General features: G+C 42.6%; 1 protein-coding gene across 3 annotated transcripts in view; it reads left to right on the top strand.

Annotated features, from left to right (window-relative positions):
* The first annotated feature begins 1,399 nt into the window (after positions 1-1,399).
* The window catches only part of LOC125291166 (cell adhesion molecule 2-like), a 231,256-nt gene continuing 212,881 nt past the window's right edge, over positions 1,400-19,774 (top strand). For all 3 annotated transcript variants that reach the window (XM_048237763.1, XM_048237765.1, XM_048237764.1), the window contains exon 1: positions 1,400-1,704. In XM_048237763.1, the coding sequence (XP_048093720.1) occupies positions 1,644-1,704 (61 nt within the window). In that variant the 5' untranslated portion in view covers positions 1,400-1,643. The remainder of the gene's footprint in view (positions 1,705-19,774) is intronic.

The raw sequence follows: 19,774 nt of genomic DNA on the forward strand, positions 1-19,774 counted from the left end.
CACTTGTTGAGATTTTGATGTTGGATGGATTGCACTGAAATCTGATTCAAACGAGACTGGCTCTCCTTCTAAAACCTGCAAAAATCCTTAGATCTGAGACGTGGAAATGGATGCTGTTCTGGTGCCAGGTCTGTGGTGCAATTCAAAAAAGTTCTTGTCATAAACAAGAGCACTGTCGGAATCATTTACAAATATTCAGTGCGTAATGCCATTACACAAATTCATTCATTAATTTATTGAATTTGAATATTCATAATTTTTTGTGGATTTGCATTCCAGTTCTTTAAATAATGCCTTAAGTTCATGGAAGCATTGAAAGTGGAGTTCCATCCCCATTTTTGTGTCTGAACAGAGCAATCTTAAGGTGAGAATTTTGACTGGTTTTGATATTTTGTCAAAGTATCAACAGAATAGCGTATCCACATTGCCATGTGTTCTTTCTGTTTCATTTTGAAGAAACATTCCTGCTTGTGTGAAATCATTTGGACAAGGCTGTCTCTGATGTCTGCCATCATTCATTTCTGATTAGACCAACACAAACAGTTGGAACTGTGCAAACCCTCTGGCTAAAGTTTTCTGCTATGAAAGCATTTTGTAATCATAAGTTGTATCAGTTTATATGATGATGGGAAACTTTTGGATAATGACATTCAAACACTACTTTGACACAGATGTCAGTTACTATTATTACATTACATTTAGCAGACTTCTTGACCAAAGGGACTTACATATGTCAGCTATATTACAAGGGATCACATTGTCCCCAGAGCAAATTGGGGTTAAGTGCCTTGCTCAAGGGCACAGTGGTGGAAGCCGGGAATTGAACCGACAACTTTCAGGCTACTGCACGCTAGCCCAGCTCCCACTACACTACCACCGCCCCCAGTTGGCTATGGCCATATCATAAAGATCATCAGGCAACATAGCCTACTGTGAATTTTATTCATTTAATTATAGTCCATATGTCCATTGTGTTTACAACGGGTTAGATTTCTTTGTTAGTTAATTATTATTATTATTATTATTATTATTATTATTATTATGTTAAGGCAAGCATTATTACTGATGCGCATCCAATCATATTGAAATAAACCGATCAACATTATTCTCCCCAATCTGTCTGTGGCGCATATCCGATACATAGCCTACGCAGCATGTGAATATGTTCGATCCTTTCTACATAAACAACTGACACACTGCTCATTTGTGTACCTGGACCGTCGTTCAGGAACAACACATGTGGCGCGTGGTAGACTAGTGCCAAAGCGCAGCAGTCTCATGAGTACTCAGGTTCAGTTGAAAAAACTGTAAACAGACGCCATTGGTTTAACTGCTCATCAGTCAAACGCGTGGGCGGGACTCTGCCAGCTCATGCTCCCATGGGGCGCTGGAAGCGAGAGCCGTACTTTTCAGCTCTGTGTGCGCGGAGTGAGCATCTCTCCTTGGCCGTAAAGCGAGCTCTCTCGTGTCTCTTGTTCGACGAGTGGATTTCGAAAAAAGCGGTGGGACTACCGCTGAAGACATCTCCCAACAGGAGCCCGAGCTGATTGCACCTGGATAACCCGTTCAGCGAGCGCAGACAGAAAGAGGGAAGAAAGTGTGCTGGTTATTGTAGTGCAGCTGTTGGATAGAAGTGAGGCAATATGATCTTGAAACAGCACATGTTCCTCACCCTCTACAGCATCTTCGGGATCGCCCTCAAAGGTAAGCCTCACACAATCATTTGTGCACTTGAATAGTTAGCTTTGAGAATACTTTCCTAATGCTTTAACTTGCGGGAAGTATTTGAAATGTCATTAAAGAAGTAGGAAAAGCGATTGGTCTCGCGGTCACGCACTGCTATGAATGCGAATAATGTACTGGAATGACGATTACGGCATTTCCATAATTGTGCCGAGGGACTTTCAGCGATCGTGATGAGAATCAATTTGCAGCCAGGCCACACTTGATATGAACTCCGAAGTGTTGCGGTTGTAGCAAGACTGTTGGGTGTTTACACTGCCTCTATTTGCGTAGCTCTTTGTATAAAACGGGGAAATGAGAATTAAGATGATGATCAGATAAACGCGCCGTTTGGCGGACTGGGAAAACGCTTGGGAAAACCTCGTAACGAGGTTCATATAGGCTACTGCTCGTTTTAACAATCACCCTAGGTCTTAATGGCGAAGCATAAAGTGACCAGTTTACGCTGTCTTTAATAATAGCCTGCTGATTTTAATAGAATCAGGCTACTTTAACCATTAGGCTATATGTTTTGTAGTGTGTCTTGAAAAGAAACATAGAAACTTGTTGCCAGAAATGAAATTGGACTAGTCATCATTATTGGTTTTATTTTGCAGTATTGGCTGTATTTTTTGCTTTTTATAATTTTATAATATGTGTTAGATGCCTATCGTAAATCGTGAGTAGCCTACGCATAATTAAACATTTGCTAGCCTGTGTATGAAACTTGGTTGGGTAGGTTGTGTTGACCGAGTATTTGCAGCGGTCTGCATCTTGGTGTCGTGGTAGCATCAGTGTTTCATGGGATGGTTCTTGAATGTACTTCGGCTCCCCTCACAACATGCATGTGCTGTATACATCCGTAGTCTACTCGGTAGGTTGTTTTCATCATGAAAAAAATGCGTTAAGTGAAATCGAATGCAGTTAACCGTGGTAATAGGATCTGTAGGCTACACTTCTGTTTGTCGATCTTAAGGCCGACGTTTTAAGCATCAGTGCCAAAGGCGCGCACCAGGATCTGGTAGCCTACAGTAAATTGGATCATCAAGGTCGCGGGATCAGGTTATGTGACAACATTTCAACAGGTGTCATATAAGCGGGTGGACGTCTTAATTGCGTTTTGTCTTGTTGCCTTTTAGCGTTCTCCGCAGGCTTCATCCGTGAAGTGCTTCGGAAGAGCCACCGCCCGCGTTTACCCAGGGGCAACAAGCAAAATGCGACAACTTGAGTGACTTATTTTTGGTTGCAGGCTACACTTCAGCACACATTGCAGTAGACAGACAAGCAAGCATATAAAAACAAACAAATACAGGGCACCCGAAGAAGTGTCAGCAAGTGCCCACGTCACCTTATTGTCACTTCCCTCCCTCCGCCCATGCGCTCTGTGTCTCACAAGCACGCACTTGTACACACACACACACACACGTGCAATGAGGTGTGTGCATGCATAGACACAGTCACCTTTGTAAACATGACACTTGCAAACCAGAAATGTTTAGACAGCATACAACCTTATTCTGCTGAGGATTTTTTTTTGTGGTAGACATATTTCTCATTGAACCGAGGCATAATGAAATATATGTGCCATATATCTACAATATAGTTCTATTCATGATTTAGTATTTTGTAGTGAGGACTCTTGTGACTATCACTGGCCCTAAATAATAGGCCTGTGTGAATTCTGTTTTGTTGTATACTTACTGTCTTTTTTATCATGCTTTCTTTCTCTTCACATTCATATAACAACATGCATAGTTCTACAGTAGGCTACATTGTTTTCTGAATTTGCACCTATTATCCTTGACAGCTATTCTGACAGGCTGAAAGACTTTGGCTTGGCTGCTGTATCAATCACAGAAAAAAGTCATAGCATTTAGAAACTTTGTGTTTTGTGCTAAAACAAAGGATCTCAAGGTCTCCTTCCCCCGCTATTTCTTTGTGACTTATTTCCTCAGAGTTCTGTGTGTGTATGATGATTGTTCTACATACCTCTCTTTATGGCTCTTTCCTTGACCAGTACTTACTCGTGGTGCTGCTGGAGTGCTTTGCTGGCTCAGTGTCCATCTCTCACACCCTGGTTTGAGGACGTTCAGTGATTGGATGTTCTCCTGTGATTTGGCCCCAGAGTCATGTGGCACTGATGAGCGAAGGAAGTGACCACATTTATTTGCAAGCATGGGCTTCTGGAATGTGTTTATGTCTTATGTAATAATTATATTATGTCAATTTCTATCCATACATGCCTAATTCCGACTGATAGAGGAGGCAGTCTTCGGTCCTTTCTTTGGTTTCATGTAGTTGTTGGACGGTGCTGAGTTTAATGTTTATGTCCTCATATAGAATAGAGTTTTAGCAAAAGCAGCTTTCAGCACAGGTGCAGGGAAACAGTGTGTGTGTTCCCTGGGAAACAAGCGTTGGTATTGTTAATACCTTTCTATACCATGTCTGGTCCATTTTTAGTCTCCTCAGTTGAAGGAGACATCAGTAAGAATGTCTGAGAATAGGTGGACGTCAGAAGGCAGAGAAATATTGTTGCGCTCAGATGATAGTTTCCAGGTGCATAAAAACCAATAATGTAAAGATGAAGCTGTAAGTGGTTCACACTCTGAAAAAAAGACTAGACAAAGTCTTACAAAACAGCAACTGGTTTTAATAGAGCAAGAGTAGACGTTTCAGCCATCCGGCTATTCTCAATGCTCGTAGAGAACAGGTGGACAACAACATCTGAACATTGAAAAAGGCCTTTTGTATAAACAGCCTTCAAAGAGGTCAATTAAGAGCAGCAGTGCTTTGAAAGGGCTGACTTGGCCCCTCTAATGCATTGAGTGGAACTGCTGCCCTGCTCAGAATTAGTTTGGTGGGGTGGGTAACGGTGGGTGTACTTAAGCCCTAATTGCATATGTGGTGGGGAAAAGGGGCCATCAGAACTTTATTAGTTGTACTGATGGCTACTTTACTTTGCCGACTCTGAGAAAAGCAGGGATTGCTGAAATGCACCAGTGTGCCAGCATGCAGGGTCACTTTAAACTCTTTTATGCCCTCCTCGAGGAACAGTGTGAAGACTTGTTTTAAATGTTTAAGTTCAAGGGTAATGGGGGTCTGATTTGTGTGACGGAGTAAGTCCAGAGTAGTTTCTCTAACATCAATTTGACAATTTGATTGATTTTGTCAACAGCAGAATGCCTTTCTGAAAATCCAAATAAAAAAAACAGCAGAATGCCTTTCTGAAAATCCAAATCCAAATGATTATCCAAGGCTTTCCAGTACTTTTATGACAACAGACCTTAGCACTACTTATGAGAGAGTCAAATAAAGTCTTGTTATGTGTTTTCATATTGTATGTTAGTGTGCCATGGGAACTGCACAGTGCAGCCTGCCTCAGGCCAGACCAGTAGGCTCTCTTGAGGGCTTAGCTTCTCTTGAGGCAGCAGCTGGACTGCTATAAGTGAGGCTAATTATGTACACCAGGCACTGGAATGGGAAACAGCTCTTCATGCATTGTTGCTGCTACAGTGTTCCTTGTAGAGACAGGAGCTTTTATTGGGTTTAATGGAGCCGTTCGTTGTCGCCTTTGTCACAAAGAGCCTAAGCGCGTGGGAGGCACTGACGTGAGTGGTTTCCGCTTTTGGCCTGGCTTTCAGTGCACTCTCCTCTGTTGCTCAACACAAGACTCTTTGGTCCCTTAGACAGTAGACTTTACATGGTACATGGATATCTGTTTGCAAAATGCAAAATGGATTTTGGTGCGGTGCCAGGCTAGCTATGTCTTACTGATTGGGAAGCTTTTGGGCATTCAGGAGGTGGGAGCAGCCAGTGCTTCAGCGCCTCTTTTGATTCTGCTGGCTCATTTCAATTTGGGGTTTGTGTCATTCACACGCAAAGCCCTAGATCAACCTGCACATAGGCTAGATGATGTAAAGACGCTCAAACATGGATAACCCAAACATTTTTGTTTTGGTCGCTCAGTGGGTGAGGGATTTCGATATATGGCCCTTTTTTCTATGGCGGGATGATAAGCAAATCAATGAGAGCTACCCGGGCAGCTCTGCGGCCTTTCTTCAACTGTCAGATACCTGGCCAGCTGCCTGGAGAGGAATTTCTCCCAGCGGACAAACTGAGGCGTAAGCATTTTGAAAGCCTGCCGTAGGGCGTATAGGGGGTGTGCGTTACTTTATGGGAAAGCTGACCATAACAAGGAGGGTGGGAGGAGAGGTGGTTGTAAACAACATTTTCTCAGGAAGAGACAGTTGGGTTTTTTTTTTGTGAAATCAAGTTGGCATGTTGTGTAAATTAAGTCAGTCATTTACCCTCAGTTGGGTTTTTCCCATGAGGGCAGCATCTTAAAGGATGTAAAGCAGGTTAGGCGAACAGCCCCTTTCCGCTTCACACAACTCTAATACTGGATATTGTTGGTGGATTGTGAAGGTTAGGGAGGAAGTTGGATGTTTTTTTAGGCACATCCTTATGGATACATACATAATGGTTGGCTTGTTAATTGTCATTTCAAATCTTTTTAAAATCAAACTATTGTTAAATGATCAAAATCCTTTGCCTTTTACAATATATGAGCATGTAGATTTCTACTATGCATTAGAAAAAGAAAAGGAGCCAGTCTCGGCTGTTGTGGTCTGGAAACACGTCACCATGGGAAGACTAGCGTTATGTATTTTTTTGTGTGGTGAATTCCTGATGAAACTGGCCACACCGTATTTCTCAATTCAACCCAAGTTTGCTGGATTTAGCGATAGGAGTTGGCAAGAGCCACAGCGTGGCTGGTGAAGAGAATCTGTTTATTCGGACTCCAGCAACACCATGTTCATGGACGTCCACAGCATACACAGCCCAGCAAACAGGCGGGCGCGTGCATGTGCATGCAACAACTGCAGGAAGACAGAAAGGCCTGGCTGTTACAACCATTCAAACACTAATGAGCCCAGCACCATTTTAGCATAGTGGCAGAGAAAGAAGATCTAGAAAGCATGCATCATGAAATAAAATAATGTAAAGTTATGCCATGAAAATACAAACTATTCGAATCCTGCAGGGCCAAATCTTATAGGCAGATCTGTAACCCCCTTCTTCTGTGGGGACTTGAGCGGTAGTCGTCTCCTCGTCAGCGCCGTCGCTCGCTCCCTCGCTGGCACCTGGGGAAGGATTTCCCCTGATCAAAGGGCCTCGTTTGTTCTCTGGGATGTGAAGACAGAGTTAAAACAAAAAGGTAGGTGGAGATGGGGGTGGAGGTGGAGGTGGAGGTGGTTGGCGTGGAGACAAGACTCGGCTTCCCTCGGCAGAGGATTGCTGGGGGGGAAAAGGAAACCTGTCGGGATGATCCCTATCAGCGACTGCAATTTGAGGTCTCCGGTGGTAGACTTCTGCTCAGCTTGCTTGTGTTGTTTTGTTTAAACAGTCTTGGAATAATTAAGACAATTAAGATTGAATAAAATCTTTTTCTTTAGCTTAATTAAAGAGGTGGCATCAGATCTTTTTGCTATGAGCTAATTAAGTTAACATTAATATGTAGTAAGTGGGTAATCAGTTATTTTGCTTGTTGGTGATGTAATCAGGTGCAGATGGTTGTCTGTGTAGAATATATATATTTCATGAATGCTGCATATGAAAACATTTCAGGCTTCAGTAATTCACACAGTGTATGGGCACACCTGTTCCATTCAGGTATATGACAACTTTCTCAGTCAGTCCTTATGTAGCAGATGGCCACTGGCGTGGCTAATAAGGGTCTAAAACAGATGTGCTTTGTGAGTGCCAGAACTGAGCCAGATGTGCGCCTAATCTGTTCCTTTTTTGATTAGTAGTCCTTTAGGATCTTTATAATCAGTCACCTTTTTACTGCATGTTCGTGATGTCACCTGGATAGGCTATAGTATGTATGGATGAGTATAAGTGAAAGAGAAATGGAAAATAATGCTGTTTGTGTGTGTGTGTGTGTGTGTGTGTGTGTGTGTGTGTGTGTGTGTGTGTGTGTGTGTGTGTGTGTGAGAGAGAGAAAGAGAGAGTACGTACAGTACGAACGAATAGCAAGCACATCACTTAATCCCATGGCCCGCAATAACAGCTTGCAGGTGCAGCTTCATGAAGGATTATTTACACAATTGTTGCTCGCCCTCGCTCTTTCTCTTGCTTTGAGTCTCTCTCTCTCTCTCTCTCTTTCCTCTCTGTCTCTCTTTACTCTCTTTTGTGTGCTCAGTGCACTATGTCTTCATTTATTCTATTTAAGAGTGTTTTGTTTGTTTAAATATTGATGCTTGACAGTATTAGGCTGGGTAGGAATTACTGGTGGAAATCTACAGCCGACTCTGTGTCCTTACCTGACAACACTTACTTATAAGTAGCTTTATACAGACATAACAGCTAGTCCGTATGTGGTGAAAAGTGACTCGTTTTTCCATACTATATAAGGCATTTTGGATTAGATAAATAGTTTGTTATACACAATAATGCTGCCTTTCACAATAATGCAGTGCATTATAAAATATCACACAGTATACATGGTCTTTTATACAGTAGTGCCTTATGAGAGCTGGTTTGTTGAGCGTGTTGTCTACAGGGTAAGGTCAGGGAAGCGCCATCTGATATATGAGGTGTAAATTGACACCTTCATATGCTGCTAGCAATTAACCAGAGAAAGAACATGATGCTCATGACGATGTGTGAAGTACCATTGTCATAAAGCCACCCACCCAACAGGTATCCCATGTCTTACCCTCTCAGCCCCCCCCCCTTGTTTACTCCAAACCACATGACAAGATGGTAGAACATCTTCTATTAATGCACCTTATGGCATAGTTTCTCCAATTAACTATTCAACTTTCGATACTTAACAAACAGAAATTAACATATGCTATGCTATGATAATATTTCCCATAGTACACTACATTGTACCATTGTGTAATCTTATCCAACAACCGTGAAACTAGTTTCAAGTGACCAAACTCTCCTGAAAACCTCTCCTGTGGTTTATATTTGGTGAAGAGAGGCTGTTGGGGTGGGTGGGTGGGTGGGGTGGGTGCCTGTGATGATTTGTGGAGGGAGACCACAGACCACATGCAATGATAACCAATTTGCACAAAACACCACCGGGGAGTTCATTTTTAATTAGATACTGATAAAACCCCACCAAAAGTCCGTAGTCTATTTCCCAAAGAAAGGAAGAAAGCAAACATTGAAATGTTAATAAAACCTGCTGCACTGAATCAACACGGAGTGCAGAGTGCAGGGGAAGGCTAAGAGGGTTGGGAGTGCTAGTTTGAGGAACTTATTTACTGTAACATCCTCACAGACCAGAGCTCACAGCCACTTCTCAGCTCCCAGTCTCTGTGAGGGAAGAAATAGTAGACAGGAATTGAGGGCAACGTGTCAGTTCATAAATGAGTTGAGTATCATATGATTATAAATGACGTCTTCACATTTCTATGCAGTTTTTATACATTAGAGTTGACACAAGTTGCACAGTTGGCCTGCCTCTCTCTCTCTCTATGTCTCTCTCTCTGTGTGTGTGTGTGTGCGCGCTTGTGCGTTAGTATGTGTGTGTGTGTGTGAGTAGTGTAGGTTTGCATGTGTGAATGTGTGTGTATGTCTGATATGGCGGTAGTGTGGTGGGGGGATTAGTCGTTCATGCGATGTCATGTTGGAGTCCGACCTCAGATGACTCCAACCCCCCACCCTCCCAATGCCATCTGCCTCAACCCCCCCACACACATCACAAATCCATTATGTACAGAAAATAGCATCTATGGGTAAGACAGGCGAATCATACAGAATGAAAAGACTGCGCCCTCGGTAGGCATTTACTATAGGCGGTCGTTAATGTCGGCATTGTTTTTGTTATTACATTACGGTTTCCATTTTATACACATGTACTGTAGGCTTTTTTTGGTAGGTATTATATGATTTTGAAGCGGCATTAAAGCAAGAACCTCGGCGATAGTCTAGACCCAGTGCGAGGCGAGAGATGGGAACGGACAGAACTAGTTCACATCCTCGCCTGTGTCTTTTTTCTTTCTTCAGCCTGTCGTCTCATTCGCTGCCGTCGTCTTGAGTGGAGGCTGTGGATGAAGAGAGACTGCAGGCTCACAAAGCACAGCTCTCAAGCCACCCAAGCTCCCAGGATTTAATCACTCAAAGTTTGCTGAAATCTCACTTTCTGTCAGTTATGGCGAGACATTTTCTACTTCTAACTTGTCAGTGCCAATATGAATGGGCATGCCATACAGTATGTGTTGCCAGTGGACAGTTTTTTTTATTAACTCTGTTTTCTCTTCATGAATAATCTGTTTAGTTTGTGCCCAATTTTATTAGGGCCCTAATGGGAAAAGATGGCTTATTTCTATTCCCACCTCTAAATCAGTGGCTGCTCAATAGAAATAAGATCCTTAGATTTCATGAGATCCAGAACTAACTGGATTACATAGTTACTAGTTACAAAACAAATGTCTAATATGTCTGACTTTTGGCTCAGCAGTGCAGATATTGAGACTCTGAGCCATCGAGAGGAGTTTTTTTTAACTGTGACCATCAGTAGTCGTGTGAGACATTAACCCAGTGTAGAGCCAGAGACCACCAGCTCCATCCAACTTACTGTCTGCTTTATGGCACTTAAACCCAGTTAAGCCAAGAGGAGCTCATGACCTCTGACCATCTGTTTATGCTCCGGGTGCCCCACTTCTTGTCTTTGTGTGTGTATGTGTGAGTGTGTGTGTGTGTGTGTGTGTTGGTGTGTGAATAATCATGTGTTTGTATAGATCATTGCAAGCTAATTAACCCAGTAGCCAAGAGACCTCAGACATCATATGTGTCTTTATTGTTCCACACTTCTCGTTCCAGTCACACCTTTATTTTAATTGTATGTTGATGTCCATCCAGGGTGGCATTGGCAAGTGTCTCCTGAGGCATGCCACTGCTCTTCTCCCAAGGGCCCGTTTGAACTCAAAAAATAGACCAATGGTGTGCTGGCTAATAACTCTTTATGCAGTCTTTATTGTACCTAGAGGTAGTTAATCTGTCAGATGCCATCTGATCTTCCTGGAAAAGGTTTTATTCTACTGTCTATTCTCATTGAAATTCAGCATGGATCATTGTTCTAACATTCCTCTATTTTTTTATTTATCTTGCATTGCCTCTGTATGCATCAAACTGGTGGTGAATATATCAGAGGCCAGAGAGCTGTTTGTGAAAAAGCAGGCTGAAGCCGGTCTCACCTCGCGCCCCCCTTCGCTGCAGTGTGTATGGGGGGGTGTTTGTGTGTTAAGCCCAGAAGACTCAGGACAGCGTCACAGCAGGTCCACTCGCACTGTAAGTGGATGTGGACAGAAAGCCGATTAACCTACAAAAAAGGAGAGAAAAAAAAATGAAAAGCAGGAAAGCACACCAAAATTTGGGCAAGCTACTCGTGTGTACACAAAGGACTACTTTATTGTAAGTCTTGCTGCTCGGGCTATTTTCCAGGGGATATTGCATTATAATAAGACACTGATATGTTTTCGAAAATGTTGTAATGGGGTTTGAGATGGTCCAACTTTTTGGAAGGGAAATGTGTAGCCTGCTAATGCATGTAGGCAAGCTCCCACTCAACAAACTAAGAATGGTCCTAATCTTAGAGTAAGAGGCCGGAAGAAAGAAAGAGGGATAGAGAGAGAGAGAGAGGGGGAGAGAGAAATGGAGACAAAGAAAGGTAGAGTTGGCTGGAACAGCAGTGGTCAGAATTTACACAATGATAACAGACAGGGTCTGAAGAAAATAAATGAGAAATATGGAAACATTGAGATTAGACATGCTTGTGAGTCCCAGCACACTCCCACTGCCATGTGGAGAGATAGTGCCATACAGCATACAGACCAGTAAATATGAACAGCAATGTTCAAGTTCAGTGTTCAATCATGACTCACCGTCACACAGACTATACGATGGCCAACTGACCTCACTCTCACCTCCCCCCACTCTCTCATTTCCCTACCTGACAACGTTCCCCTTCAGAGTTCTCCCAGCCAATCAGATCCCACACCAGAAGGCTCAGGGGGGAGGGGCCAGGAGCCAATGTTCGTGTGTGTGCGAGGGAGTTTATGAAATAATGATGCCTCCGAATGGGTAGGGAAGAAAATGGATGCGAGAACATAAATAGCCTGCTCTTCTGCATGGCATACTGATGATGATGGCGGATGAGCCGGAGACACAGGAGCAGGGAGGGCTGAGACCAGCACAGGCCTGGGGACTCCTGCTGCAATGGCTTCATCTGATGCCAAACAGTCTGTAATAATTAAAGTGAACAATGAAGTGTGTTATTTCGCCGGCTATGGCCACAGCATATAAACAGGTTTTGCGTTCACCAGCCCTACGACCCCCCCCCCCCTCTCCACCTCCACCAGTGCGGATTAGCGAGGCCCAGAGTGAATCATTACCCGTCTTAAAATTTTCATAGCTCCTCATTATGCTAAAATGTCTAAAATTCACCTGCGCAATCATTTAAAAAATGAAATGTTCAATATGCAGAGGTTAAATGGCTCGGCTGCATTAGAGGCGTCTCTTTGTTCTTAAATAATTGATCATGTAAAATGAGTCTGGCGTGAGGCGGGCGGCCGAGTGAGCGGGTGGGCGAACAAGCGGGCGGGAGAGGGAGGAAAGGAGCACACTTGAAAATGCATGGCATTGGAACTATTGGATTTCCATTCGGGGCTGTCTCACATCCTTTTTTTCTTCCATCCTTTCCATTTTTCTGCCCATTATCACTCACTTATGCAGCCAATTAATTTTATTTGGAGCTGAAAGGACGTTTTATGCGAGACCTGGGAGGCACATTGCGAAGGAGGGTGGAGGGAGTTGTTTTAAAGTGATAGCAGCACAAATACCACACACTTGTTATTGCTGGTGGATGTTGTTGTGAAGTTTGTTGTTTTTTCTTAAGAGACAGCCCTTATTTGGTCATTTCTCACTGTCAAGCGCAGATGGTAAACCCACTTGTGTCTTATAACCTCTTAATGCTGCTGTGAGCCATCATGTTATTGCATTCATGTATTGATTTCTGTGGAGATATGAAACTGAAATGGCATAGTTCAAATGTCATATTGCTGATTAGCACTGTTTGTGTTTTGTTAGCATTTGTCCTTCTTTTCTCAGACTTTGTATCCGTTGTAATGCATACACACACTCTGGACATAACTGGTCACTTGCTTTGGTTTTAATAGCCATCCGCACGTGAGTGGAATGAAAGATGGGGTGCTTCTTTTCTGTTGTGCACCCCAAAATCCCCCCCGCCCCCTGAAAAAGCCTTGCTCCCTTCAGGAATTCCCTTGCTCATGATGAGGCGGTTGCCAAGCCGACCCTTTGTGCGGAGGCAGGCCTGTATTGTTGTCCTTCCGAGCGCAAGTAACGAGGGGGCCCCTTCTCCTCTCCTCACCTCACCAAGCAGAGTGTTTAGCCCTGTGCTCCTTTAAGCATGTACACAATGGGAACCTGAGGAAGCACGACCTGAGAGAGTGCCTGGATGACTCAGTGTTCCAACCAGCCACTCCCTGACTGTAGGTTCTCACTCATAGGATTTTTATTTAAAAGTGTGTTAACATTAGTGATGCAGTCGGTGTTAAAGACAGCACAATTGTTTTTGGTAAAAAAAATGAACTAGGCTTTAAATAAATATGGCAATCCAGCAGAAACAACAAAGACAAAGTGAAAATACACAGTGTTCCTTGAATCAATCTGTTCACCCTCTCAGTCAGGATCTGTCAGTTGGTGGCATTGTGCTTATATCCACACTGTTCTCTTCATCTTGGAAAGCATGTGACCAATCTGTCTTTGGTGGTTTGGGTCCATCGGCTCCTTCCGTCAGATGTCTCTCTTCCTCCATTCTCTGCCACATCATTCCCACGCGGCACCAGGCTCTCCACCGCCATCTTCACTGGCTGCCTGATTTTGTTATCTGGCTCCCTGGGGATCAGTGTGTCCACTGACAGCGATTTCCCAGCCCTCTTACATGTGTTCTGTGGGAAGAAAGTGTGGCTGGCATGCTTGTGATCCACAAATCATGAGTGCGGGCTACCAAGTTGATGTCTTTGATCACCACTTTGGAAATTGTGATCTGAGGGTTTTGATCATTTCTTGGTCTTGATGGTTAGCTAGGAAGGATACTCTTGTTTGCTGTTGCATCTGTACACAAGAGTTGGGTACGATGCTGAAAAAATGATATTTCTACTGAAATCTACAGTTTTTTATGTCTACTGGAAATTCAGCCTTCTCCAGCTAGCAGTGAATATAATCTAAAATAGTTGATTTAGGAATAGACATCGTTCATTGGGAATTGATTAAAAAATACAGAAAATTAAACAAAGGTGCCTAAAAATATAACAGTTCCCACTGAGGCCATTGGAAGCAATCTCTCTCTCTCTCTCTCTCTCTCTCTCTCTGTCTTTCTCTCCCTCTGTGCATATTTGTTTGTTTGTGTGCCCATGTGGATGCCTGTAAAATTGGGTCAGGCTGCATTTTGATGATTTTTGTGATTTTTAATTAACATGGCAGCATAAGACCATGCCATATTCTAGGCATGGTATGAAAGGCGACGAAGCACGGCGGTGCCAAAAGGCAGCTCTGGTACGGCACTGTCTCACCACACTTTACTTGAACTGCACTGCACAATGGAGCACTTGTGCCTATCAAGAGAGCCTTATTGTGTAACATGACTTAAACAACCATAATTGGACTGCTATCAGTAAAGCAAATCAATTATACACACCACAGTGTTAATTAAACCACTCTTTGAGAGAGAGAGAGAGAGAATTTTTGTACAATTATTGTAAATATTCTATATAACTATAAAGCTGAGGACACAAGTTGAAGGTAATAAATGTATATAATGTCATGTCAAGTTTTTTATAGTTTTTTAGTAATTTTCTGTTCTATTTTTGTGTTTGTTTGTCTTTGAACTGTTGTGCAAGCTACACCTCCAGCATTGGGTCATAGAGATCACTAAGGATTGATGTTGTATGCCTAGTCAGTAAGAGATCTGCTACTACCACCAAGCTGCTGCTTAGCCAACAGTGAGCTGCAATGCTATCGCTAGCATCTGGATTTTAGAGGCTGCTCAGAAACTCTGGATTGGTAACAAACCATGAGAGATCTGTCGCTGTCGGGGGTTCACCAAGCTGCTGATCTGCAAGTTTAATTTGCAGCATCTGCTCAAAGAGATCGCTCATGACTTCACTTCGGAATGATCTGTGCTTCCAGAGCTCTTCAGACGGCCAGCAAGGCTACAGGGTTGGTCTGTTCAATGACACCTTGCTATGCACTGGTCACAACTCTCTCTCTCTCACACACACACACACACACACACTCACACACATCACACACACACACACACACACACACACACACACACACACACAAACACTTATGTTCTTCTTTCTTTGGACTTTGGTTATACTCACCATATTTATGTTTAGTTCAGTAATTTCCTACTGTTTACTTTAGTTCAGTAATTTCCTGCTATTGTGTAATACACCAAACTGGCACAGTTAACAACTACAGTAGTTAGAGATAGAGATAGTAGTTAGAGATAATTTTGAACACTCAACACAGTCTGGGACACGCAGTTCTGATCCATTCTGGAGTCATCCGCTCGCTAGGGCTCTGAGTCGTCACTTCAGAAGAGTGTCAGTTCTGGCCCTAGCAGCACCTGACTGATGGAGTCATCTGACGGGCTATAACTAGGGTCATCAGCGCTCTCCTCTGCTCCGCTCTGGAGATACCGTACTCGGGTCATTTGCAGCCTGCGTAGCCCCATTAGTTCTCTGAAGACGCTGAGCAATTTGATTTGGAGGCACATGATCATCTGGATGTCACTGATAAAGACCTTTCTGTCAGACGTCTCCCACACTTCCACATGCCGATGATGAAAAAGCCCCGCAACATCTGCAAGAGTCATTTGATTATATTTCATTTGTACATTTAATTCACTCAGTCACAGGCCACACTGGTCTCCCCCTGCCTGGGGTTTCTATTAGCATGTCTGAAAGGAAATTACTGTGTATGACTCCTTTGTTTTGTGTAATTGAGGTCATTTAGGAACGTACATGGTCCATCATCCGGTGTCTTTCATCTCTCTCTCTCTCTCTCTCTTTCTCTCTCTCCCTCACTCTCTTTTGCTCTCGCATGATTCAAGATTCATTTATTCTTACACCTCATTATACGTGTAGAAGAAAAATCCAAAGTTTCAGCTCCTTTTGCAGTAATAAATACTGTAATAAATGATAAGTAATGTATGTAAGTGCTAATGTTGTGTTGTGAGTGTTGTGCTGATATTGTAACAGATTTATCTGAATATGTGTGTGTGTGTGTGTGTGTGTGTGTGGGGGGTCTCAACAGTCTGGTTGCTGTTATTAAGCCTGCAATTCTGGGCCTTGAGACTGCGACACTGCCTAACAGACTGAAGAAGCTGAAACATGCTGTGGTGGCTGGGGTCTTTAATTATAATCATCATCTCATGTACCAGTCCTGGATGGAGAGGAGCTTACATCTGCTGATGCCCTGGGCTGTCCGCCCGACTCTTTCTCATTGCTTTTGGGTTGTTGGCAGTACAGCTTCCAAACCATGCAGATGTGCCACCAGTCAGGATGCTCTCTGCTGTGCTCCTGTAGAAAGCACTAGGGTCTTGGTCCTGATGCCAAGGTGGAAGAGGCTTTATTGTGCTTTTTTCACCACATGGTGAGTGTGCCCTGCACATCCCAGAAGAGGTGATGGTGATACTTCGGAACTTTTTACTGACTTTTTACAGTTGAGTGGTGATGGGGTCCAGCTTCTCTCCTTTTCTCCTGTTCCTATCTTTCTCACTACCTGCCTGCTCCTATCTCTCTCTTTCTCTCTCTCTCTGAGTGTCTCTGTGGCCCCTGCCTCCCCTGTCCCTCTCTAATCCAGTGGAACATCGGTGGGATGGCTGCCGTGTCTTGCACTGATTCATCTCAAATGAACTCCTGCCTCTGCTCATTACTCCTGATTATGTGTCTGCTATTCACCAGGCCACACTCTCCATGTCCCTTTATTTACTGGGGATGTTGGGGAGACAGGCTGGACATTACAATATTGGCATGTACTTCTTATTCATTTAGCAGATTGCTTTTTCTGAAGTGACTTCAAGTGACAGTTTGTGTTTATCATCTGCCTTATGGTTGCTCCCTGTGAAGTGAGCCTCTATCCTTTCTGATGTAGCATCTTACTCCACCAGAGCCCTACATGGATCGTCTACTCTATTACACCAATTTACACAGTGTCATTCTGAACCCTCTATGTGAGGAACAAATTATACTTCTGTGGAGACTAGCCCTGTTACTGGATTAATATAACCAAAGATCCTTAATATACTTTATCAACCGTCTCTGATATAACCTTCTTACAGTCTACTATATGTTTCTCATTTCTCTCCTTTTTGCATTCACCCTTTTCCACATTTTTAAATTAAACAATGCCTTTCTGGCACCTCAAATGAACAATTTCTAACAATTTACAACTCAACACATTTTTAATTTGGTATGGAAATAAGGGCTAATTGGCTGCTATTGAGTGCCAGTCTGTTTTTTTATATTTGCCTACCAACATTACAGTTCTCTATTCCCCAAAATAGAACATTTCTGTGTAGAAACAGATTGAATTGGTGAGGATTTAATTAGTTTGAGGAAATGATATTAGAGGTTTGAGTATACTCAACAACTGTGTGACTGTTTTAAAATAAAAATAACATGACAAAAATCACATTAGACATTTTCATCACAATGCACAGTACCGTAATGTAAAAAAGAATGAAATTAAATAAGCCAATCACTTTAATGAAAATGTAATTTGAAAGTTCAGCAACAGGGTGGATGAAAAAACACCATAAAATTTTAGCTAAAGTAAATTCAGGCTTTGATCACTCCTGGTTATGCATAAGCAATTCTTATGTGAGTCTGTGTGAAGGAGCTGTGTTAAATTCTTAAGAGATAGCTGATGATGGGTTTTAATAGATGAAAATAATGTTCAAACTGTGATAATTTGCCCCGGCTTCTTCCTTCATTGCCAATCGAAAAGAAATAATGTAGCCTCTTCAAAAGTAGTATAGCTACATTACTTCAAAAGTAATGTAGCCTCTTCATAGTCTCCCACAATAGCCGTGGAAGATATTTGAGGGCCATTAGCCCCAAAGAAAAGGGCAATTTTCCTCCTAAGAAACTTTATTATTTAGGTACCCTGCAGGAGTTGAAAATCAAGCACTTCTGATTTCCTCTGAGCTTGCAGAAAGAAGGTCACAGCACCTGATGCAAACAGAATCGAAATATGTGTATAGTAGTACCCAGCAGATGTAAATTAATTACATTTAAGAAAACCTTTGGGTTCGATGATAGAACACAGAAGTGTAAACAAAGTATCTGTGGGATTTGTATCTCTGAACTATTGTTGTCTAGGATATGTCATTTATGTGAACGCTGTTTGGTGTTTTAAGCCCCCAACGTCGTCTTCCAGGCAGTGCTGCATAGAAGGCACTAGGCAAGGATTAAGATTAGTGTTAGGTGCCTTGAAGTCGACGGTCGAAGAGCTTCAGTCCCCAAATGTGTTTCAGTGGGGACCCTGCACTAGTGCTCCAGTCCCCAGATGTGTTTCTATATCTGGTGTCACACACTGAGGTGTGAGCCAACCCATCTGCAAATGAATGAAGGTGATTAGGATGTGGCTGCAGCAAGACAGCATGTATGTACTACTGGCAGTACAATGGTGGGTAATGATACCATCTATCTGATCAATGCAACAATCACCACTTCAGCAATTCACCATAGTATATGTGATCTTGTATATATCTGGTCAGTGCAATCACCACCTCAACCACTGCCATTTAGGTAAAAAAACAACCCTATCAAATTTGAGGATGAAGTGAAAGTGGATGGGAACAACATTGTTGTAATTGTTTAGTTCATGTGCAGCTTCTTGGACGCTCCTGCTCATTAGCGGGCTGGCCTATAGTAGATGCCGGGTCCTCCTACTGAGCTGGGTTCTTAAGGCTTCTTCCTCTTCTTAAAAGGAATATTTTTCAGTATTAGGGTTCAGGCTTTGGGCTTGGTAAAGCATTTTAAGACTATTTCTGTTTTTAATGGTTCCCTATACAAAAAACAAAAATATAACATTTCATTTTTCAAGTTGAAATAAAAGATGTAGGACCACTTCTATGCACACAAGAAGTGTATTTTACTCAAATTTAAATGAAGTAGAATTGAATTGAAATGAGTAAGTATTCAATTATTCTGGACTAGGACTACTATTGTATCACTTTATCATTCAAAGGAGTGTGTTTGGAAGGATCTTTTGCAGGATTGTCCCACAGCAATCCTGGGCACCTCACCAACCCTCATTGGGCCTCATGAGTGGTTTGAACTCACTTTCCCATTCTCCTTCCAGCTTTACGTGGACTCTCTCCACTGTTTGACTGGCACGTTTGCTATTTTTTTATCCATTTCTTTTTTATCCATTCTTCCCCTCTCCTGTCTGAGAGAAGACTTAGACTGGGGGAAGAATAAAGGAGGTGTTCTGTGATGAATACGCTCTGAATTTGAACCACTCTCCCCCTACCCTCTGCCTCACAATAGGCTTTTTAAAGTAATGAAGTAGAACATGCAAGTGTGAGTAATCCTTTGTAAAAAAAAAGCTCACGATAGAAGATTTATTGAGAGGCATCCGACGGGCACCCTGGGCTCTTGTTGATGTAGGTTGATGCAGAAAATGTGCTCCACACAGCATAGGAAAAAGTCCATAGTAACAAGACTCAAATGTGCTTGAAGGGAGGTACACTGTAATCATAAAAAAAATGCAATCTAATCATATTTCTATTGTTTTGCAGTTGCTCTAGCCTAGAGATCATGGTGTTGTTTGTTCTCATCATCAGTGGCTCATTCTGATGGAGCCTGTGGATGCAGCTCACTTTTCTTAGTTTAAGACTCTGTGTTCTTATTTCATTTCATATTTCATATACTGTATGCTTTGACCCTAAAATTCATCCCTGTATTTTGCTACATATGTGATGCGCAGTAAGTGA

Source organism: Alosa alosa, chromosome 2 (genome assembly GCF_017589495.1).
Source record: "Alosa alosa isolate M-15738 ecotype Scorff River chromosome 2, AALO_Geno_1.1, whole genome shotgun sequence".
Lineage (NCBI taxonomy): Eukaryota > Metazoa > Chordata > Actinopteri > Clupeiformes > Clupeidae > Alosa > Alosa alosa.